General features: G+C 50.5%; 7 protein-coding genes across 7 annotated transcripts; 5 read left to right on the top strand and 2 right to left on the bottom strand.

Annotated features, from left to right (window-relative positions):
* Positions 1–1,268: 1,268 nt before the first annotated feature.
* Positions 1,269–2,915, top strand: TrAtP1_011394 (uncharacterized protein; the record flags this gene model as incomplete). The annotated part of the gene is made up of 7 exons (XM_066115096.1): positions 1,269–1,364; positions 1,444–1,548; positions 1,711–1,762; positions 1,902–1,955; positions 2,017–2,138; positions 2,584–2,604; positions 2,769–2,915. The coding sequence occupies 7 exons, from the start codon at positions 1,269–1,271 to the stop codon at positions 2,913–2,915; spliced, it is 597 nt and encodes a 198-aa protein (XP_065971194.1).
* A 735-nt stretch (positions 2,916–3,650) lies between these two features.
* Positions 3,651–3,977, top strand: TrAtP1_011393 (uncharacterized protein; the record flags this gene model as incomplete). Its single annotated transcript, XM_066115095.1, has 1 exon — positions 3,651–3,977. The coding sequence occupies one exon, from the start codon at positions 3,651–3,653 to the stop codon at positions 3,975–3,977; it is 327 nt and encodes a 108-aa protein (XP_065971193.1).
* Positions 3,978–6,280: 2,303 nt separating this feature from the next.
* TrAtP1_011392 (uncharacterized protein) lies at positions 6,281–8,410 on the bottom strand (the record flags this gene model as incomplete). The annotated part of the gene is made up of 2 exons (XM_066115094.1): positions 6,281–6,446; positions 8,385–8,410. The coding sequence occupies 2 exons, from the start codon at positions 8,408–8,410 to the stop codon at positions 6,281–6,283; spliced, it is 192 nt and encodes a 63-aa protein (XP_065971192.1).
* A 17-nt stretch (positions 8,411–8,427) lies between these two features.
* Positions 8,428–11,374, bottom strand: TrAtP1_011391 (uncharacterized protein). Its single transcript, XM_014083280.2, has 2 exons — positions 10,699–11,374; positions 8,428–10,496 (listed from the first exon to the last, which is right to left on the bottom strand). Exons 1-2 carry the CDS (start codon positions 11,132–11,134, stop codon positions 8,725–8,727), a joined length of 2,208 nt encoding a protein of 735 aa, XP_013938755.2. The 5' UTR covers positions 11,135–11,374; the 3' UTR covers positions 8,428–8,724.
* Positions 11,375–14,853: 3,479 nt separating this feature from the next.
* Positions 14,854–15,879, top strand: TrAtP1_011390 (uncharacterized protein; the record flags this gene model as incomplete). The annotated part of the gene is made up of 2 exons (XM_014084554.2): positions 14,854–14,936; positions 15,033–15,879. 2 exons carry the CDS (start codon positions 14,854–14,856, stop codon positions 15,877–15,879), a joined length of 930 nt encoding a protein of 309 aa, XP_013940029.1.
* Positions 15,880–16,259: 380 nt separating this feature from the next.
* TrAtP1_011389 (uncharacterized protein) lies at positions 16,260–17,030 on the top strand. The gene is made up of 3 exons (XM_014083288.2): positions 16,260–16,419; positions 16,493–16,508; positions 16,564–17,030. The coding sequence occupies exons 1-3, from the start codon at positions 16,327–16,329 to the stop codon at positions 16,950–16,952; spliced, it is 498 nt and encodes a 165-aa protein (XP_013938763.1). The 5' UTR covers positions 16,260–16,326; the 3' UTR covers positions 16,953–17,030.
* A 1,182-nt stretch (positions 17,031–18,212) lies between these two features.
* Positions 18,213–20,514, top strand: TrAtP1_011388 (uncharacterized protein). Its single transcript, XM_066115093.1, has 3 exons — positions 18,213–18,545; positions 18,603–19,155; positions 19,234–20,514. The coding sequence occupies exons 1-3, from the start codon at positions 18,319–18,321 to the stop codon at positions 20,473–20,475; spliced, it is 2,022 nt and encodes a 673-aa protein (XP_065971191.1). The 5' UTR covers positions 18,213–18,318; the 3' UTR covers positions 20,476–20,514.
* The last annotated feature ends 1,115 nt before the right edge of the window (positions 20,515–21,629 follow it).

Below are 21,629 nucleotides of genomic sequence, written 5' to 3'. Positions count from 1 at the left end.
ATGCAGCTAGGTCGACTTCTGCCCAAGACTTGGTGTGTCGCTAGCACCACCCATCCTGTCAGCTCTCAGCTCTCAGTGGCCTCGCTGCCATATCCAGTTGTCCACGGATGCAGCTGTGTGTGCCGTGCCAGTTCAAACGGTAGGGGTTGGACGGAACCTGCGAAAACAGTCGTCGACTCACGGAAGAGGGGGCCCAATCGGACATGATCGACTGTGCAAAACCAGATGGCGGTTTCAAAGGCGGCACTCGCATTTAATTCAGGATCAAGATACCTACAAATGGCTGTTACTGACAGTGTGCCTGCCACGGCTCCTTCGGACGGCTGTTGTTCCTCGGTGTCGATTTTGACAAGAACCAATGCTTGCTGAAGCCTTCACGGAGTACTCCGTAGGATTGCGGATCGCATCGGCGCCTTTAACCCCCATTAGCGCCCAGTTTGATTCCTCGATTACCCTACAAGGAGCACTGCAACTGTATGATTCCCACTGCTGCTGGGGAGGGCATGAGTGGGCCGGCGCCGAGCTGCAGTCGCATCGTGAACTTGCTTCAGTCGGGTACCTAGTCGATTGTAGTCGACGCCGTTTTTTCCCTTCCTGGCATGCTAGAAACACGGGATGGCAGGCAGTGATCTCATTGCCTAAGCAGGCGAGCGAATGCTACGCTCCTCCGGGCATCACGATAACGGGAAACGCCTCGTCCTTTCCCAGGTCCGAGCTTCATGTGCTACTTGTCAAGGGCGAACCTTATCACCAAGACTATTGAGCTGCCTGTAAAGCGCGCTCCGAAGAACCACCATGATCCGCCTAGGCCGAGGCGCCAGGAACGCACGAGCTTGTAGCATCGCAAAGCGGAGCGGCCATGCTTCGGCCTCCATTCGCTTTTCCCGCATCGTACCTGTATACGATGGCGTTATCACTCGGTGGGGGCATGTGAAGTAACGAGAAAAATCAAGATCGATAGGAATGGAGAGAAGAAAATTTTTTTCTTTTCAGAACTCACCCAGCTGCGGGCAAAGTGACAGGTGATAAGGACTGCAGCGACAGGCTCGTGCATGTAGAAAAAGTTCCAGCTTGTGCGCGCACGATAACGCAGCAACAAGTCGTCAGGGGAGCAGCCCACCTTTTGGTTTGATGCTGTTGACGCATGTGCCACTTGGCGCGCCTGCTATTCCCACGTCGTCATGCTACCAAACCACACAGTAAAAGACGGTGCGGGTTCACGGGACTGAAGAGGGGGCAAGTCGCTAGAAACGATGAAGAATGCAAGAATGCTGCGTGGAAATCCAGCCTACTCGAGGCCGTCAAAGTCTAAACCTCAGCAGGCCCCAAAAGTTCCATTTTGGCGAGAGGCGCAAAAGGGTGGCGTAAGATGCGATCCTGCTGTTGGGCGAATAGCGCTTGATGCCGAGAGATCTTCCCGCCTTGACGGGTGTGTCATCTCAGGTGATTTTTCTACCTGACCTCCCACATTCCGCCGCCTACTTGAGCAGATCGATTGGCTCAGCTGAGCTGGTGCCCGAGGTGCTGACCCTTTTTGCGGAGGCTTATGTAAGTCAGGCTCTCTCTCGAGATGCGTTGTCTTCATCAGCTCTTGCTTGTGCTACTACTACCTACTTGCAAACCTGCTCACCGCTTGATCTGGAGAGCTGTCAAGCTGCAATGGAATAAAATGTGGGATTCGGATCGCTCATCTAACTCTTGGCGACCTAGATTTCAGGCCAAATGCCGGAGGTGTCCCTGAATAGGGATAGCATCACGATCTGTGCGGGCAGCGTATGAGCTCTTAGCTCTGTTTTGAGCCAGCATCAGCATCGAGTGACCGGCAAGTCTCTCTTCCGACAGCCCGCACAGCAGAGCAGATAGCGACGCGAGATGCCGTCTCCGCGGATACCCTATGCCAGGCTACATTACCTGCGACTTGAGAGGAGAGAGGCACAGAAAGATGCGAAACGATGGTAATTTACAACTTGTGCTGGTACCTGGCAATCCAATTCACATGGCTAACGCTCCTAGCAGACTTGAACGAGAAATTCCCAAATCTGACCATGGTATCCTGCGAGGGCCTGGGTTTGATGCACCAGCGAGGCAGGCGAATCCCGCCACCCGCCATGCCCAACCCCGGATCTACCAGCATACAGGTACGAGTAAGACGAGGCATCCCGCCTGGTCCTACCGCTCCCGGCATTTGGCGGAGAGGCTGTCATAGCTATCATAAGCCATGCCCTGATGGGTCTATCTACGTATACATACAGCAGATGGCTACGTACAGACTTGTCCAAGCAAAGAGCCAAGACGTGGGACCATCGTTACTCCCCGATTGGCTAGGCCATGAGTTCCGACTATAGGAGTACAACGTTGCAGCAATGCCTCGATATCTCTTGCGCCTGCTGCCGTTTATCCACCCTCCTTCACCTCTAGACGGCAACGAGCTCATCAGATAAGTACTATAGCTTTATCTTTGGCTCTAGTATAGAGCTCTTACGCCTCCAGCGGACGCTAATTGCCCAGCATTGTGGCATTGAGTCAAAATGTCTCATCCAAGCTTTGCCTTTGACGTGTCCGAAAGCACCGAAGGATCACCAGGGGGCTTGTTCATCAACCAAAGTACGAAAGGCTTCCTGTGTTTGTGAAAAACTTTCTTTTTTTTTAATATGTGTATATTTAAACGCGTACAAGTGCCTCAATATGGCCCGTACCTTTCCTTAGCCGCCTGATTAGAGCCTTTTTGGAAGCATTTCCTGTACGGAGGACTGACTGATTGATCCTAGTGCAGACAACCGGGCCTTGAAAACTGGACCTGGTTTTCCGGGGTTGATATCCAGCCTTTTGATTGGTGGTTTCACTCTACGCCCCAGGAACTCAACCCGCGTTTTGACAAGCTCGCGGCCGGGGCGTGCGCGGAACAAAAGAGCTAAAAGAAATCACTCCGATGATGAGCCGGGAAATAGCGGGGACCGGCCGTATTGCAGGCGGACGCTGGCGAAATGGACCGTCTCGAGGTTCCCCAGACTGACAAGACAATTGCAGCTGTCGGCTGACATGCTTCCCCGCAAAGACGGGTCGCTGGCCAACTGGCGGGCCATCAAGTTGTACGCATTTTGCCAACCCTGATCCCAATGCTGGTTTTCGAGACGTAATTGCAGAGCTTTGTCGCGTGGCGCGCGCTGCCGTATTCGGCATTGTCCTTTCATGGGAGTTTCTGAGAGGTGCGTGCTGAGAAATGACGACTGCAAGCAGATGCGAATCCAACGCTTACCACTAGTAAGGACTTTTACTAGTTGTCAATGCGAATTCTATGGGATCAGCGGTACTCAGGCGAGCAAAATAAGAAGCTTATTTGCCGAATACCTAGTGCTAGTATACAATTTCTCATCATTGGACCATGTGTCTAGAATTGTCTCCGAGCCAAGTGGGCGGCTACGGCTATTTTGTCAATGGGAGTCGTCCCACATGCAGAGGCATGGCAATGAGCCGTCCCAACAGCAATTTGCGGCCCGATGAATCTCGCATGCGCCTCTTGCTCAACCAACGTCGTGAACTGGTCAACACGTGGAATCCCCATGGGGTTTGATTTCAATGTGTCACAGCTTCACTGCCATTCCGTCTCGGCTCCTACGTGGCGGCAGAGCTAGTACAGAGCGGCCCTTTGAATGCAACACGGGTATCTTGCCACAAAAGTTCCCAGTCTCAACTGGAAGAAGGGTCAAAGCTCTGTCCTTATAAAATACCAGCTAGGCACCTATTTGCATGGCATCGTCTGCCCAAGCCTACAGGTGGGCTGCCAAAATGAATCACGTTCCAACGCAGCAGACTTGATCGGATATCAGGGTCTGCATATATGCGCTGAAGAAAATTTCGGTGACGAGCTTGATGCATTGGCGCACCACTGGCTGCACCCTTTCCATGTGCCTCTCCAGTTCTCCACTGTCAGGCTCTCGCAAAAAGACCCAAGTTACTCGTCAAGTAAGTGGCTATGAACTGTGTGATGCCGTCTGATACCTAGGCAGGCCTACTATGCATAAAAAATGTCTGCAAGCGAACAAGTTACCCCTCCAAGTCTTGCGTCGCCCTTGTCCACGCGCCATCTAGCGAACATGACATGCCACCTGTTGATCGCTGCCGGCTAGGACTATCGCCGTCGATAACCTCAGCCACGCGGAGTTGGGCAGGAAAACGGGCGCATGGATGGCATCCGGCTACAACTGCAGCTGTGGCCGCCCTCCTCTGGCCCTGGCATATCATGCAGGTGCAGCATCCTTCAAAGACTCTTAGCCACATATACTACTACTAGCTACCTTATACTTTACATGTATCGCACCACTAAGTACCTATTTGATCTGCCCGCATGCTAGACGCAGGGCCGGAGGGCTCAGATTCGTCGGCTATACTCTACCAAGACTTTACCTGGCTTTGGCTTTGACTTTGGCAGCCATCAAAACTTCAGCAACCATGTGTCTAGCAGTTGAGCACGGCTGCACCAAATTGTGCCGAGAGTAACCATGCGTGTATGCAGCCAAGCACGCAATAGAGAGGTATGTTTCTACACAGGCCTCTTCTGGAGAAAATGGTTCCTCGCGAGGTGTCACAAAAGACAGTGCTGGTGTACGGCGCATTATACAGTAGAGCGTCCAGAAACGAAAAAAAAAAAAGAGAAAAAAATGGAACATGCAAGCAGAAATGTACAAATAGTACTACAACTACTGGAGCCACCACCGGGCCCTGCTAGTTAGTGGTATGAGTCGGCGGCAATATTCACACCGCGCCCCTGCTCAAGACCTCAAACTCGAAAGGTGGATGAGTTTCGAGCTGCCTACATCCACTTGCACGCTGGTTTCCGAAATGAATCATTATGCATGGCAAGCGGGCATCCAGCGTCGCATTCTTGGCTGTTTTCCCTCAGTCTACGGCTGCATTGGAGAGACAGGCTAAAAGACCCAGGCTGCAGAAATGGAGAGAGATACGGTCAGGTGCGTTATAAACGGCGTCTACGGAGTACGCCGTGCTTGTTGCTCCTCCAGTCTCCCCACATGGAAACTTCTGCATGCTTTGGCAAGGTTGTTCGTGTGCTGGTTTATTTTTGTTTAGTGCTCTCTTTTTTATCCAATTTGTTTCTCGATTTCCGAGTTCTGACCATGCCGCGGTACGGATACAAACAGCAACTTTACGAGCAATTCAACCAAGCCGCTTTTGTTTCTAATCGTGGGTATATGAGACTAAGCAAGGCAAGGTGGCATAAACTGCATGATACGTTTGATCTCTTCATTTTTTGACTTGGTCTATATGAAGATGATAGATGAAGCCCCATCCCTCCTGTTATCACATCTAGTTCTTTTCCCATCTACTGATGGAGCGGAGCTGCTAACATGTCGATAGCCTGCGGCATGTCTCAGCCTAGATGATAAACGACAATGGGCAATGGCGTGTCTCCCCGGTATTTCGCAGACTACTACGACTACTTGGTACAAGTACGGATGTGGCGACAGCCGCTGATGGCTTGCGTCTGCACCCCGGACCTTGGCTGTCGAGGTAACATTTCCTTTTATGCGACATGGAACGCTACATTCGAGCTGTCGACTGGGGTGGCACTGCAGCCGTGAAATACCCCTTGAGGAAGGTATGAAGCCCATTCCATGTCAAAGTGGTAACATATCCTGCCCACGTCGACTCGAATTGAGGCAGTCAGTCTACATTTCCTGCACTGACGTATCTAATTTAACAGAGTAGCATGTAAGGAAAAATGTTCTGCAGCGTTCGAAGCGTGGCTAGCTATTCCCACCATCCTGGCACTGGAGCCCTCCTCTGCCATGGTACAGTACATTTGCAAGTACAACTACAGTAGGACAGCCACTGGCCGTTGCCCGATAGGGCCCTTGCATGAAGCTCTGCAAGGTAGACATGCGGATGTGGGATTCACAGCCGCAGTTCCCGAAGGCCTTTGGAGGGTGGCAGCAGGGCCAGACACTGCTCCTCTTCCTCCATGTCTATCGATTGCATGATCTAGGCGCACCGCACCTACATCTTCGGCAAGGCATGTCCTTCGATCTTGCCACCGGGCTAGCCACTGAGACACAATATCGCTCGTCAACTTATCCAGGAACCGAGGCACCCTTTGTCAAACCAGTGGCTCGGACGACTCCCGACTCATCAGCATTGTCCATTCGCGGTGTGCTCATGCGTTGCACTGAATGTGGGGATGCTTGGTTTGCCTTGCCCTGCGATCGCTTGACGGCTCAACTGCTGATCGATGTTTTCTCGCATCTCCACCTTTATTCCCTAGAGTTTAGCTGAGAGAGATTAGGTATTCATACGGCATACAAAGCTGCAAGTTGGGTACGAAGAGAATAGAGCTGAGCTGCAGAGGGAAGAGACTGGGAAGGCATCGCGATAGGGACAGAGTTCCAACTAGAGCGGCTGCCTGAAGCCAAATCACATACTTGGCAGCGGGTCTATGGTAGTGAGCGATAGGGCCGCGCTGCCTCTTTTCGTCCTCCTCTGCGCTGCCTGCTGAGCCGTTCGATTCCTCAAAGAGTCCGGGGCCCGGAGTTGGCCATGCCCCAGCGGTCCAGGTAGGTAAACAGGTAGCGATCGTCGATACGCGCCCCCCCCCCCTCTGTCTTTCCCCCTCCACAGAAGAGCTACGACGACAAGGGAAATAGGGTCTTGGTCTTGCCAAAGGGTCCTTTCGCCATTGCCTTATCATAGCTCGCTGTCGACGCGTTGCCACAAATGGCATGGGTGTCGCTCTGCGCATGCACCGAACACTGCTTTTGTGCTTTTGGAGAGAAAAACGAACTTTTGCCGCTGCTCCACCCTCCCACGTCCCTCCCAGGCTGTCGAGATTGGAGAGGGGCATGGCGGCTAGGCAGGATTGCAGTAGCCCGGCCGGGCGAAGACATGTACGAGAGCGAATTTGGAGGCGAGCGCGGGGTCTCGCTGTGGCTTTTTCTTGGTCTCTGGCGAGAGGGCCAAGAGAGATTGTTTTGTTTTTGCTTACTACGTGTCGCCCTGCCTCCATGACAAAGTTGCTGCGTGTGAGTGTGTTTATTTTATTTCGCATGCTACAAGTACTTTTCACAGAATTAGAACAGCAAGTGGAGATTTCTTAAATGGAGAAGAGAAAAATGTCTTGAAGCAACGTGGGAGAAGAAAACGAGGCCCCCAATGCCGAGCTAAGTCTCACAGGGTGTCTTTTTGTCGTAAAAAAAGAGGAGAATGGAAGAGAGAACACAAAAAAAAAAAAAACAGGTGAGTGGATTTCCAGCGAACTGGTGACTGTTTCGATGCTGCTACGGTATCATCATCCCCATTCTGCTGCTTTTTCCAAATACGAAAGACGCAATGTGTAAGTAAGATACATGGTTCGTACCCACGCAAAACGCGACGCTAGGATCGTGATAAGAGAGAGATTGCACTTTTGTCTTTTCGACTAAGGTTGTTTTTTTCTTGTCTTCTTTCGTCATTTGTCTTTCCTATCAGTGAGCGAAAAAAAAAAAATCCCACTTGTACATATGTACAGGCCCTGTTATCTTTTTATCTTTTCTCTACTATTGTAAAACGGGGTCATCATAGTTTATCATCGGTCGAGGGTATGAGACGAAATGCAAAAGGTCCCTTAAGCGAGACAGGCTTTATTTTCCTTTCTTTTTTTTGTTTCCTTAGTGGCTAGACTGGGATGTATGCCCAGAGCAATTGATTGAGGAGGGGAGGGGGGGTTCTAGAATAGTAGCAGAAAGAAAGAAAAGCAAAGAAACGAAAGCTGATGTCGGAGGGTTATGCGGCAGGGTTATGATGAGGTTTTTTTTGTTTTTAGTTGGTGTGCCCGCGATAATATGATAGTTTCTTTCCGGCAAGCGGCTAATCTAGGTCCATGATCCTTCTGTTGTTTTTTTTTTTTGAAATGGCCCCGATGCATCTTCTAGAACATGAGGGTGAAGAAGACTAAAAAGGCGAGCTACGTTCCGAACATGCAGTGTACTCTTTTTGTCAATTTCATCGAGGCATGCTGTAAAAGATCTAGAATGTAAAAAAGTCATGTATTTCAGAAAGTGATATCAATTCCAAATACTATTCCCTTGCGCTTGCCATAAAAAAAAGGCTACACAATTATGCTTCTTTTATTCCAAATCGGCGAATATTACTCTTTTCGCTACCGAATTATACTAAACTGCACTGAATGCTCTAAATAGCACATGAAGGTCGGGAATGGCATCGTAATGGTCCGTCATTGGTTGACCGGCTGTAAGCATATTCTCGTCACATTTCGCAAGAAGGATTCGGACTGTATTCTCCGAATGGGTGCATGACTGGGCGGTTAATCTGCAGAGTGAATGCAGGTGGACAGTACGACTCAAATACAGGCCTTCATGTTGGATTCGTTGGCATACCTTCGAGTCACGGTAATGGGGCGCATAGTATCGTAGCAAAGTTGAAAGAATAAAATATTAACTGAGATGTAGGGGAATATCGACTACAGTCATTCCCATCCGTCTATGTAGAGGAACCTCAGGTTCAAGAAAAATCATCCACATCTCGGGACTGGTAAATAAAATAGCATCATGGGTCAAAATGGTGTACACAAGCGGAGCCTTCGCATGTGCTCTTCAATCAATACACTTGAGCACACGAATAGTCTCGTCTCATCTAAGGGTGCCTGGAGGCTCTTCTCTTTCCTTTCAACTATTATAACCAACTTGTACAACGCTCATCTCATATATCACATTATATTTACAACAAAACAGCAGCGACGGCGCCGGCGATCAGGGCAACCATGGCAGGGGCGCGGAATTCAGCGGCTCCAGCCGGGACGGGAGGCAGGCCGGATTGGGCAGGCTGAGAAGGAGCAGAGCCGCTAGGGGCGACGACGGTTGTCAGGCCACCGGTAGGAAGGGGGCCAGAGCCCGGCGTGATGACTGGAGGAACGACAGCCGGAGAAGAAACAGCGTGCTGAGGCGGTGCCGGCGGGTAGTAGGCGGACTGAGCCGGCTGAGCCGGGCTGGTGACGGCAGGGGCTGTGGCCGATGAAGCTGCATTGGTCAAGATGGGAGTCGAAGCAATGCCGGAGGGGGTGGGGACTGCAGCAGCAGCACAAGTGGCGCATGAGGGGATCGCAACGGGAGCCGTCTGGGTGACAATGGGGGTGACGACAATGACGTGAGGCGCCGTGTGAGGGTTGGAGCAGGAGTCCTTGCCCTGGGGACAGGTGTAAGTGTTGGGCAGCGTGAAGGTGGCGGTGATTTCGGGAGCCGCTGGCACGCTGGGGACAGCAGTAGGACTGGAATCCTCAACCGGGCACCAAGTCGTGTAGGCAGTAACAACTTCGGTCGTGACGTGGCCAACAGGGCAGTTGGTGACACTGGGTGGGCAAGAGGTGATGGTATACACGTTGGTCGTGGTGAAGGTCGAGGTGTAAGTTGGAGCGGCAGTGGTACCGGACGCAGGCGCGGTGGTGGTGTCGAGCTGGGTGGCAGCGGCCGAGCTAATCTCAGAGATGACGGTGGTTCTGCCATGCGGGACGCTGTAGGTAACAGTGCCGTTGGCAAAGCGATGAGACGAGGTCGTGGCCTTCAATCCGCTGGTAGCCGGTGCAGTGGTGGTGATGGCGACAGATGTGGTAGTGGCTGCTGCAGACGTGGAGACGCGCGCAGAGGTGCTGGCGGCGGCGGAGGTGGTTTGCACAGCAGAGGTGGTTGTCTGGCCAGCAGCAGCGCAATCACCCTTGAGGCCGGATGGGACAGCGTCAGCGCCCTTGCCGATGGGAATCAGGTGTGTACCGCAGTCCTCGTTCTTGGCAACGTGGATGTTTTGGTTGTCCCAGTCAAAGACCACATAAGCAGCCCTCAAGAAGGTATCGCCGAGAACGGGGAAGTCGTCATCCTGAGAAACGCCAAGCTTGCAGATGCCCAGGTCAGGCTGCTGCCAGATGAAGTCCTTGTAGTCGACGCTGACAGTGGCATCGCCAAACTGGAAGTTGACTGATCCAGGGGTGTCGATGATATCACAGGGCACCAAGTAGTCGCCGGAGCTAGCCTCAATGTGAGCCATGGGGAAAGCTGCGAGGATCTTTGTGAAGATGGAGCTAGGAAGAGTGCTGACGGTGTAGCCGCTGTCGAGAAGCACCGGCTGGCCGTTGGGCTTGTTGAAGATTTCGACGTGGGATCCATCCTCGGTGGTAATGGTCATACCATCCATGTAGATCCAGTAACGAGTATAACCATCCGGAGACGAGGCGGCGGGGATGATAGGTCGCTTCACCAGGGGACCGGAAAATTTCTTGGTGTCGATACCACCGTAGATGACGGAGCCTCGGTCGCTGTCAAGGCCTCGGATATCAAGACTGAAAGCTCTACTGTTGATGAAGCCCTGCTTGGCCAAGTTGTCGATGACCAGCGGGTAAGAACTAGTCCAGCCACTCAGGTTAGGGCCAGCACCGAGGATACCAATCGAGGCAAATTCACTGTCAGTCGCAACACCGAAGAGCTGCTGGCTGATTCTGGATGCTGCGTTGCGAGTTAGCGAATGTTTTTTTCTTTTCCCTCTTCTGCGTACTACATTGCCCTCGTCCAAAAAGCTCGTCCCTTGGTAGCCTTGCTCCGAGTAGCTGCGTATGATTTATTGTGTGGCCGTCTTTCACCCCCTTCCCTCAAATAAAAACTTTTTCCGAAGTGACAAGAAAGAAATGAAAACTATGTGTAAACTTACAGCCAAGCTGGACATAGTCGTAGCCGTAGACGAAATCAACATATCCGGTGCCGTACTTGATACCTCCGTCGGCCTTGGTGTCGACAAAAGTCTTGGATGCGTTGTATCGGCCAAAGCTCTGGCAAAAGGCTGGGTCGGTAGCCTTGCTGCACTCGGGGTTGACCCATAGCTCAGAAGAGCCTGTATCGAAATTGACGCTCACTGCCTGCGGTGGGGTACCGATTTCGAGTTCGATGCTGTAAAAGTAACCAGTCTCCTGGGATTGCAATTCGGCGGTGTCCTGGCGCCTGTGGAGGTGCTTGGAACGAGCACCTTTGGCAGCAGTAAGAGAATATCGCATAATGCCGCCTTCTTCGACGTTCTTGTTGTCGTCGAGGAATTCGAGGGCCTGAGCCGCAAGCGGCCATGCCGCGAGCGCATAAAGAGTGGAACGCATGCTGTGATAGTATGCAAAACAATGCCGGCGTAAAGAATGACCGGCAAAGAAGCTGTATTAGAAGTCAAAAAAGAATGAAAGACTGAAATTCAGTTGGATAAGGAAAGGGAGTGACGTGGGTGAGAAGAAGGGAGACCTCTAAAGTAGAGGGAGCGAGCTGGCTCAGGGCAGCATTATGTATAATTAAAGCAATTCCCTGCCTGCGTGTGGATAGATTTGGTTCACCTTGACGAGCGAACAGCAACCCATGGCCGTCGCGTGGGTCTCCATGCACGAATGGCGCTGCTTCAACGAGCAAAACGGCCACAGGGTTGCGCCAGTACGACGGCTCTGCTGGAGTCTGTTTGGGCCAAGCCGCCGGCTGTGGGTAACGGGAGCACAGAGGAAATGAAGACGGGCCAGGGGAAGGCGGAGAGCTCCCGCCTTTCCACCTCCTCGTTGTGGCGATGGACTAAAGAGCTAAAGAGCTAAAGAGGCGCTTGAGCGTAGCACCAGCGCGAGAGGCCTCTGCTATTTTGCAGCTTCAATCGGCCGAGTCTTGTTGCAGAACAAAGAGCAGTGCATCGGCTATATTCCCATGCTAAAGTGCCGGGCCATGGACCTGTATGCTTGGATTGTGCGTGGCGATGCTCGTATGCAGTTCTGCTTTGTTTCTAAACAAGCGATTGCACTCCTTTTCGTGTCATTCCCCGTATCTTTCTCTTGGCTAGATCATCAGCTTTGCCGTCCTTTCTCCTTGGCAGATGGAAGCAGGTGATGGCAGGCTGACAGGCTTGCTGCTCTCAGCTACCGAAAGAGGAGGGGGAAGATATGCTTCTTAGGGCCTTGGCGGCGATCCTGAAATCAAGGAAGCATGAATACCCAAGTACGCTGCTCGACTAGTCCCCTCTCGCATCGGTCGATATACTCGTCGATCCTTCTTGTCTTTGAGGCTGTGACCACTGCGCCAATTGGCGGGATGCGAAGTTAAACTCCAAGCCCATCGCCCGTAAAGGCAAAGACAGGCGCCTTGTGTGGAGGAAACGAGAGAAAGAAACGCTTCGGTAGCGTTAATTGAACACGATGATGGGGCTAAACCACTGGATATGAGGACTGGAGACAGGGATCCGATATAAAGGGGGTCTGAGCTGAACACCAACAGCCGTCCGTTAATATCGCAGGGTTTCGCGTAAGAGAACAGACGAAACGAAACAAACGGGTCGCCAAGATGTATTCGGATACGCACCGACAGCTGAGCGGCTCTCCTGTATACTTTTGTTCGAATCCGATGATGATCAAGCAGCCAGATGAAGATGAGCCTGGGCTGGTTGTATCTCTGCCAATGGCCTTCTTGCGGCGACAACGATGAAGGAAAGATGAAGGGATCCGCCATGTTTCGGTTCCTGCATTAGACCCAACACGCTTATCGCTTAGTTTAGGTGCTTAGTGCCCCTTTTTTGGCCCTTGGCGACTATGCGCTGCAGGGGTTGCCCATCTGTTGTGGGCGGTACGAGCCTGTGGTTGCAGTAGAGGCCCTGTACAGGCGCTGTACAGGCGCTGATACAAGGCTGATAAGGCACCTGGCGTGCTGATGAGCTGCCACAGCATTGATCACTATGCATGCGTACATGTACAGTTAGTTTTGTAAATAACCTGCATGTAATGACTTCGTATTGGCAATCATAACATTGGCATCTTTATTTTTATCAGATGAGCTGCCCTCAGTGAGCAAAGCGGCTTTGGAACATCCCCGGTTTTTTGTCGCTCTGGCGTCGATGGATTTTGTACGCCAATCACTCCGTAATTAGGTAGACATGGGGAGGCAGCCTGTTAACGTAAAAGTAGCATAGACTAGATTATGGGATACTTATGAAGTAACAATGCTACTACTACTGAGCACATGTACCTAATTTACTCTTGGTAAGGCTACCGATCTCTAATAACGCTTGGTTTGGTTGCAACATCTAAGATTGCGTTGTTCCCTGGCAATTTGCTTTAGCTGTAGAATAAATCTGGAGCACAATGTCCATGGCCTATCAGGTATTTCTTGCTACATAAAGCAGCTGCAATCACTCTGAGAAGGGCTGATACAGATCATCTTGGTCTATGAGCTACATGTAGGTATATTTGGCATTCGCTTATACGCGATCTGAACCAGAGCAGACAAGCAGAGATAGTAGTACGCAATAAATAACCGAGCTGCCTGGCGCAATTGAGACTCATTTCGTGCATCGGTGCAGCCGCTATTAGCCTCTCGGATCTGTTTCAATCTGTGATACTGTATCTCAGCTGGAAGGGCAGTATAACCCGTCTCTTGGTCAAACATGATTGCTATACTCCTTGGACTGTGCATGGGATACGTAGACGGTCGATATAGGACTAGGCGGAAGATTCACTTTATATCTTGTCGAAAATATTTAATGAAATCTCGAGGATTATAAGCGAGTAATATTGACATTGATAGCGAAATACGCGACACTACAGGTCGACTTGCGTTTAATGGCAACATTCGATACCTATCTACCTATGTAAGATTGGAATATGGTTGTATTTAGACTTGTTCGATGGATCTACCGAATACCCTTTACGTGTAGCTTAATTTCGTGTACGATTCTGCGGGCTAACTAGAATTACCAGTCTCTATTTTTTTTGCGTCCTTTCCTCCACAAGAAAGAAGTCGGGTAGATTTGTGATGGAAGTTGCAATACCAGTGCGACTTTTTAGGGTAGCCCAATGTAAGTGCTGATGTGCGAATGTCAGTTTAGACGCCCAAAGTTCAAGCTTTTGCGGGTGCACCCGTAAGCTATTCCGATCTCGTAGACTTAAAGCCGTATAGGGTAATAGGGTAATTTGGCCGTCAAATTCTTTGCAGTGTTGTATTATTACAAGTGACACAAAAGAATGCGCCGTTCACCGCACTATTTCATCTACTCTCTTGTTCGATGAGGCCTATCTATGAGATAAGTACAGTGGGCTGATAAACGTCTCACCAGCTACGCGCAGAAGCAAACATCGAATGACATTCTGGAGAGTGAGACACTCTTATTTTCATCAAAAATATGCCGTACTCATATACACTTCCATTCGTCCTATCAAGTGGAACGCAGGGGGCTTTGGAGCCGAGGTACGAAGTAAGAATCTATATCGAGCTGAAAGAATCAGCGTAATTGCTACATCGTCATCGAGCGGCCTCGGTTTTTTGCCGGGCTCCGGTGTTGTCGTAACTTGCCTACATTCGGATGAATAGCAAGGCCGAGGACGCCTTTGATTTGAAACCAACGAAATGCATCGCTGTCGTAATCGCAACCTAACAGCAGTTGTTTTCTCAAGATGCGTGGCGACTTGTTGTCCGCGTTTGCGCAGTTGGTTGACTGCATTATATAATCAGAATTAGGCGAATGCGAGTCCGACGTGTGAAGAGGGAAAGCCACAAAGATGAGTAATCGAGCGATGCGCTGTGCATGTCGATGCCGCAATCATTCGAAGATGGTCAACAGGTGATGAATGCCATACTCGCACTCGGAATTCAAACAGGCAGATGAATTGCGAGTTGCGACGCATACTGTATACTGCACACCTATGTGCCTGGAGCTGGAGTGGAGAACGTCGCATCGGCATTATAAACGCGTTGGTCCCTCGCTAAAAAACGAAAGATTTCCGTCTGGACAGATTCCACTTCGAATCAAAGCAACAATTCGACTCTTTTCTCTCCTTGTACGACTTCACACGACAACTAGAAAATGTTTGGACTATTCGGCACCCAATTTGCTCCCGAAAAGGATATACCTTCGCAGGAAGGAAAAGTAATTGTCGTTACTGGAGGGTTAGTCCCCGCGCTCTAATTTCTCACCTGAGATCTATCTTGTCCTTTTAGCTGCGCCAAGATTGAGCCTTGAACTGATACCGGGGGTTTTAACAGCAATGCTGGAATTGGCAAAGAGACTATACTGCAGCTGTGCAAGCACTCGCCGAAGAAGGTCTTCTTAGCCACCAGGAATGAGGCCAAAGCGAAAGACGCCATTGAGTCCATTAACTCTCAGCTGCCTCAGCCAGCCGACATCGTCTTCGTGCCGCTCAATCTCAGTAACCTGGCTTCTGTCGCCGCCGCTGCAGACACGCTGAACCAGAGCACCGACCGAATTGACTTGCTCTTTCTGAATGCCGGAATCATGAACCTGCCGCCAGGCAAAACTGACGATGGATTCGACATTCAGTTTGGTACCAATCACATCGGCCACTTTCTCCTCACAACGCGGCTGCTCCCTCTGCTCAAGCAAACTGTGACCAAGTACAATGCCGACGTACGAGTCCTGTCCATCTCATCCATGGCGAACATGGCGGCGCCATCATTGGATACCATTATCTCGGAAGACCTATGGAAAAAGGGCGGATGGACGTCTTATGCCTCCTCCAAGGCCGCCAATATCCTCTTCGCTGCCGAGTTGGCCAAGCGCCACCCCGAGATCACCGCCATGTCTATCCATCCTGGTCTTATCAAGACGGATTTGTATAGCGAGACTTTTGAAAACAGCTACTTTATGAGATTCGGAATGGCGCTGGTTGGTCCCTTGGTTTACCACGATGCGGTATATGGAGCCTTGACACAGCTCTGGACCGCTACTGCAGACAAGAACAAAATCCAGCAGGGTGGATTCTATTCGCCTGTGGGAAAGCTGCAGAAAGGGAATTCATGGGCCAACAATGCGGATGCGTCGAAGAAGCTGTGGGAATGGACGGAGGAGAAGTTGAAGGAGAAGGGGTTCTAACAAGAAGGCCTATGGTTATTTTTGTCAATGATTTTGCTTGCATTTGGTGGCGTGTATGGCTTTGCGTCGAGTTCTGTTTTCGTCTTTAAAGTACACGAAGAGATCATATATAGACGATTGTCGATTGATATAATAGATGCTATAATAACAGCGTGTAAGGACCGAGATCAATTGAGATATTTTGAAAGTTCGCTGCCGAGTTTAAAGTCTTGCGCATCTGCAAACCGCCGCACTTGACGATTATATTATGCTGTAGGATCGATTTCGCCGTCTTCTTCTCCGATCTCGCCGAAAATGGCATTATTCGGAGTAATGACAGCACCAGATCCACATATTGCTACAATAGTGCATGTGTCATGAAAGATAACTCATCCCTTTTCAAAAAGGTGAAATTCTTTAATTTTATGTTTACTGCCCGAATAAGTGATTGACTCGATTTCTGGCGTTATGGCATTCCCGAACGCTATTACGGGAGGATGCCTCTGTGGCTCAATCCGCTACTCAATATCTGCGTCCGGCGAAAGCCCATGGCCGCCTCAGGTACGAGCCCGAATATAATTTTGATGTCTGAAGGAATGCAACTTGGAACTTACCCTTTTTTTTCTTCCTCAAGTCATCGGCCTGTCAATGTAAGTCTCACCTAATTTATTCGCCTCAAAGTATGCCGAGTTAATCACTCAACAGGCACAATGTGTCGCAAGTGGACATCGTCCCTCATTGCTCAATTCATCATCGTTTTGCCGGCACAGTTGAGTCCTCCATTTCACACTCAGGAGACATTCGAGGAGTACGAATCATCACCTGGCCGTTACCGAGGATTTTGTAAGCGATGTGGGACCTCGTTAGTTTGGCGCTCAACAGACGATGGCAGCACAGTCGATGTATTTCTGGGGACAGTCGATGAAAGATGGCTTGTCCATGAGGATGAAGGCAAGGTTGGGCAGGCACTTGGGAGACCAAATGGAACGCAGTTTTGGATGGAGAATGCGATCCCGGGCGTGACTGATCTCATGAAGGGAGGAAAAGAGTTTCTGAGGGAGGGCGAAGATGGGTGGGAGAGAAAAAAAGAGTAAAACTGTAAAGGTAAATGTATAGACAAAAGCAGAATTTGTACATAGATGGGCATAGAGCGAAATAATTATATATTCCTGGAGGCATAATGTCACGTTGAAGACTATATAGTGTCCGCTAAGAGTGCGTCTACAATACAACCTTGTGTCATACTATGCTTTCTTCTCATCTCCTCAACTCTTTCGACTTTCAATCCTCTCATCATGCTCACTGGTTCATTGTCCGGCAACTGTCCTCTGCAGCGGATATGAGCAGCTCTGAGGTTATTGCCACCGGCCCATAGAAATTTGAGAAGATACTTGAAAGCAGCCTATCGGATGGCTTGACCGTGCCTTGCTACGAGACTCTTGTAAATCTGGTATGTTTATTGTGCATCTGTCTAACATTATTATCCTATTTTGTTTAAGCCGTATTTGATTAACATTATTCTATAACATGCGCTTCATCTCAATACTCGCGGAATCCCCCCCCCCTAGTCTTTGACCACGGCACTGGTTATGATTTGGGTGTCACCGCAGTCTCTACGCAGCCTTCAGAATGCACCAGTGGATTGACCGAGGTAGCTACATGTGCAGGCATCCGACAAAATATCATCGGCCAGATGTTCTTATGGATGTACCTCAGTAATGACAAGTCAACTCTGGTTACTGTCACCCCGACAAAGGCTGGCGCAGATATGATTGTGGTACGGGTAACTGCATTTGACGGGTCTTTGGCGACTCCTGTTGCATCAACGACTGGATTTGATCTCATAGACAAGAGTTTACTTTCTACTCTGAATACCCCAAGCGAAAGCACGCCAGCCCTTTGTATTACTTCGAATTGAGCACGTCAACTTCTGTCACTGCTGCGTTAAGAACGCATTGTCTGTAGATACCTCGGGCCAAACCCGAACTCGATCAACTCAACTCTGGTAACGACGGTAATGACAGTGGTAATAGTGGCTGCGGTTGGAGCTCAAGAATCGAGTTGGGATAGCCCAAATTGACCGAAATTAACCATTTCGGGCGGCACCACTAACGCTTCAAGACTTCGACGCCCCAATCAGCTTGTGAATAGCCAAGAGAAAGCCATTTCACCACTTCTTACCCCGCGTCTCTCTAGCCCTTGAGCTTCTTGTATAATCTGGGGATCGCGGACCGCCACGGCGTAGCGCGGATTGTGGCGGGCCCCATCCGGACCGAAGCTGGAGTCATTCTCGGCGGACTGACAAAGAGCCCGGCATCGGATAATACCAGTTGCGGGAACATGTTTAAATATATATCAAGGGCCGCTCATTTTGCTTTTAAGACCTCGGCTATACACTTGTTAAACCGAAGGAAGACCTGTTGCCCTCGTCTGCGTGTATTCCTTGCAGTAGCCTGACAGATGGATCCCCTGGAGCACTTTAGCACCGCTATGGACGGATTGTCCGATAGCAGCTCCCTTAGCCCAGAGCCTCATTCGTCTTCAAAGCAGCCGGTGCGAAGAGCGAGCAAGGCGTGTCTTGCATGTAGAGCCAGAAAGGTCAGATGCGATGTGACTATACGATCACCATGCGGCAACTGTCAGTGGAATGGACAGCAGTGTGTTACACATGCTCGTCGGCCCAGGAGGTATGCACTTGAGAACTGAGTTGTGAAGTATCAAGAATATCTATTAACAGTGCTTAGACGGCGCAAGAGACAAACACAAAGCACGACCTCGGCTGAGTTGAATACGATCACGGAGGCTGTCATGAAGGATGGCGGATGCAACTTGCTGGAAGAGTTTGCAATCGATACTTCGGAAGCAGCCATCTCCATGGAAGACTTGGAGCTTTTACGAGCAGACATCGAATCCGACAAATCCCCACAAGACGATTCCCCATCAGACGACGCTCAAAGCTTTGATCTGCCACACTATGTCCGGCCATTGACGAGCCTACCGCCGGACGATATGACCTATCTGCACAATGAGGGCGCCTTGGATCTTCCAGACGGCGCACTTCAGAACGCCCTACTCCGCGCTTTCTTCGAATACGTGCATCCGTATGTACCGACTCTTGACTTGGATGGCTTTCTACACGCCATAGAAACACATGATGGGTCGGCAGGCCAGGTCAGCTTGCTGTTGCTTCAGGCTGTACTGGCAGCGGGAACTGCACACGTAGAGCTGGATGCTCTCAGAAATGCTGGATTCCAGACGCGAAAGCAGGCCCGTACGACGTTTATGAAGAGAGTCAGGGTGAGTTTTTTGCAACAAGAACAAGGCCTTTATATTGTCTACATCCAGGTAGTCGCTAACATATCCTTTGTGCAACAGCTCTTATACAAGTACAACTGCGAGCTGGATCAAATGGTCCTCACACAGTCTCTGCTACTCATCACCTCATGGCAAGACGCCTCTGACGAGCATGGAAAGACCTGGTTCTGGATCGACGCCGCTGTGTCCCACGCCTTTGCAGCAGGACTGCACCTCGAGCCATCGGTGAACAAGCCCAACCTATCAAAGCGCAAGCAGAGGCTGCGCCGACGCGTCTGGTGGTGCTGCTTCATCCGCGACCGCCTCCTATCACTCGGCATGAAGCGGCTCCCGCGAATCAAGGACGGCGACTTCCAAGTCTCGATGCTCGAAGAGGCCGATTTCCAGCCGGAGCAGATCCGCAGCGACGACGACCACGCCAAATTCGAGGCCGTGTGCGTCTACGTCAAGAGCCGCAAGAAGCGCGCTGAGCTGGCACGCATGTGTGTCGCACAGGCAACGCTTTGCCAGTCGATGAGCTTCCTGTCCAGCAGCATGTACATTGCGCCCCACGACAACTTTTCCAACTTTTCCGAGACACGCAAGATCACGGCCGAGGGCGAACAGAAGTTCACCACGTATATGCGGGACCTGCTGGAGTGGAGAGATGGCTTGCCGGAGAGTGTCTCATACAGGCCCATCTCGAACAGCGACATAGGCAAGGATGGAAACACGAGCATATCATTGGATCGTGCAGTCTTGCACATGATTTACTACACAGCGGTGCTTTGTCTCTATCGCTCCAGGTTCATGGCGCTGATTAACGACGCGAGTGCATCTACCATGGAAAGGGAGATGTGCAAGATTCACATGCAGCATTCGGCCAAGAGGATTGAAGAAATCTCCAAGAATATATACGACCATGGCCTCGACCGATTACTCCCCAGCATGGCGGCGAACATAGCAGTGTCCGCCGCAAGCGTATACATGCTGGAGCAAAAGGGCCAGCTCCAAGGCTGTGCAACGGAGCAGGGATATCGCCAGAGCATGAGGCTAATGCAGTCTATGCGTGACACGTATGCAGGGGCTGATTTGGCAAAGGCCTCTCTGGAGTGGGATAAGGAGGACAAGGAGGAGCTACGTGGAGGACAAGCAGGAGAGTCCAATAAGGTAGAGGAGGATTATCTCGTGGCTGACCAGGATTGGTTAAAGGACCTGGAGGCTGCGACATGCTGGTATGTGGCGGAGCCTTTCCGGGCGGATAGCTTTTTGCAACATTCGGGAGAGGGACTGGACATATTCAATGAGTTTTTTGTTTGTTAAGGGTTCATGGGATGTGGAAAGTCATTTCTTGGAGTACAGGCTATAGTTTACTTCCGATAGTAGGCAAACTTGGGATCATTGAATAGTCATATAATATACTCGAGAGCTAATCTCTCGTCATTACATCCATTTTTGAGATGTTGACGTGAATTTGAGTGTTTACCTCTTGCAATTCTCTCTTCTCCTCGCACCATCCGATCTTGACAATCAGATTACTGCGATATCGGGTCCCCTATCCGATGATCAACCCACTTTGTACTCTGTGCTACTCCGTTATCTTGACCCTCATGGATGGCAAGACGCAGCAGGTCATACGTATCCGCCACGACGCATACTACGAGGCGAGGTACATCCAGCATCGGATAACCTCACAAGCCAAAGTGGTGGATCTCACTCCTCGAGCGTCTGTTTCACATACTCGGGCGAGTTGAGTTACAAACAAGAAAGCAATAATGTGATGAGCCAAACAGCAGAATGCCTCAATGGTTGCTGTTGTCCTAATTTCTCAAGAAACTGCCTAATTAGGCAACCGACGAACTACGCTCCGTTTTGCGCCACCCAGCTTGTGCTCTATTATACAAATCAAGTGAAAGCCTGCGGCGCCGTCTCGAAATAGGCTGTCCTTAGCTCCCGCTCTGCACTAAACTTTAGAACGAATATTGCCATCAATGATCCCTACCAACCACGCATTCGCCTTCCGATAGCGTTTCCTTACCCCACAAAGATGAGATACATTGGCCACACGAACCGTCATTGGCTGTAAGACATCTCGGACCGCCATCATCTGCAGCTGGACATGCGGTCCGGTCGTAGCTATGTGGCGGGGTGAAGTAGATCTGGGGTTTAGAGTGGAGGAGGGGAGAGAGGAAGCTATATTGGACTGACTTGTGGCTTGCTTAGGCATGTCTCGAAATGTATGTCTATTAACGATAAGAGTATATTTCCGAGAAGCGAGACAGCTTCGTATACTATGCTAGTATGACGCTGCTTGGCATTAGTGGCTGGCTGTTTTGTGTTACGGACCGCTTCAGTCTCTGCGGGGATGAAAGGTGATGTGATTCCGAAAACGGAATTCATAAGGGAGAGAGCTATCTGGAGTCAACATAAAGTGGCTTGTAGAACGCCCATATCTACATGCCCGAAGAGTAGTAAAT

The sequence above is a fragment of the Trichoderma atroviride genome, chromosome 6, assembly GCF_020647795.1.
Source record: "Trichoderma atroviride chromosome 6, complete sequence".
Taxonomy (NCBI): domain Eukaryota; kingdom Fungi; phylum Ascomycota; class Sordariomycetes; order Hypocreales; family Hypocreaceae; genus Trichoderma; species Trichoderma atroviride.
The sequence above is the reverse complement of the archived record's forward strand: the minus strand, read 5'-3'. Positions and strand labels throughout refer to the sequence as shown.

Bases quoted from the DNA above. Each gene is read 5' to 3' on its own strand.
- TrAtP1_011391 (XM_014083280.2), bottom strand. From the start codon at position 11,134: ATGCGTTCCACTCTTTATGCGCTCGCGGCATGGCCGCTTGCGGCTCAG. The intron at 10,497-10,698 runs GTAAGTTTACAC...CTCGCAACGCAG, and splicing joins CGACTATGTCCAGCTTGGCT to CATCCAGAATCAGCCAGCAG.
- TrAtP1_011389 (XM_014083288.2), top strand. From the start codon at position 16,327: ATGGCATTCCCGAACGCTATTACGGGAGGATGCCTCTGTGGCTCAATC.
- TrAtP1_011388 (XM_066115093.1), top strand. From the start codon at position 18,319: ATGGATCCCCTGGAGCACTTTAGCACCGCTATGGACGGATTGTCCGAT. The intron at 18,546-18,602 runs GTATGCACTTGA...AACAGTGCTTAG, and splicing joins CATGCTCGTCGGCCCAGGAG to ACGGCGCAAGAGACAAACAC. The intron at 19,156-19,233 runs GTGAGTTTTTTG...TTTGTGCAACAG, and splicing joins CGTTTATGAAGAGAGTCAGG to CTCTTATACAAGTACAACTG.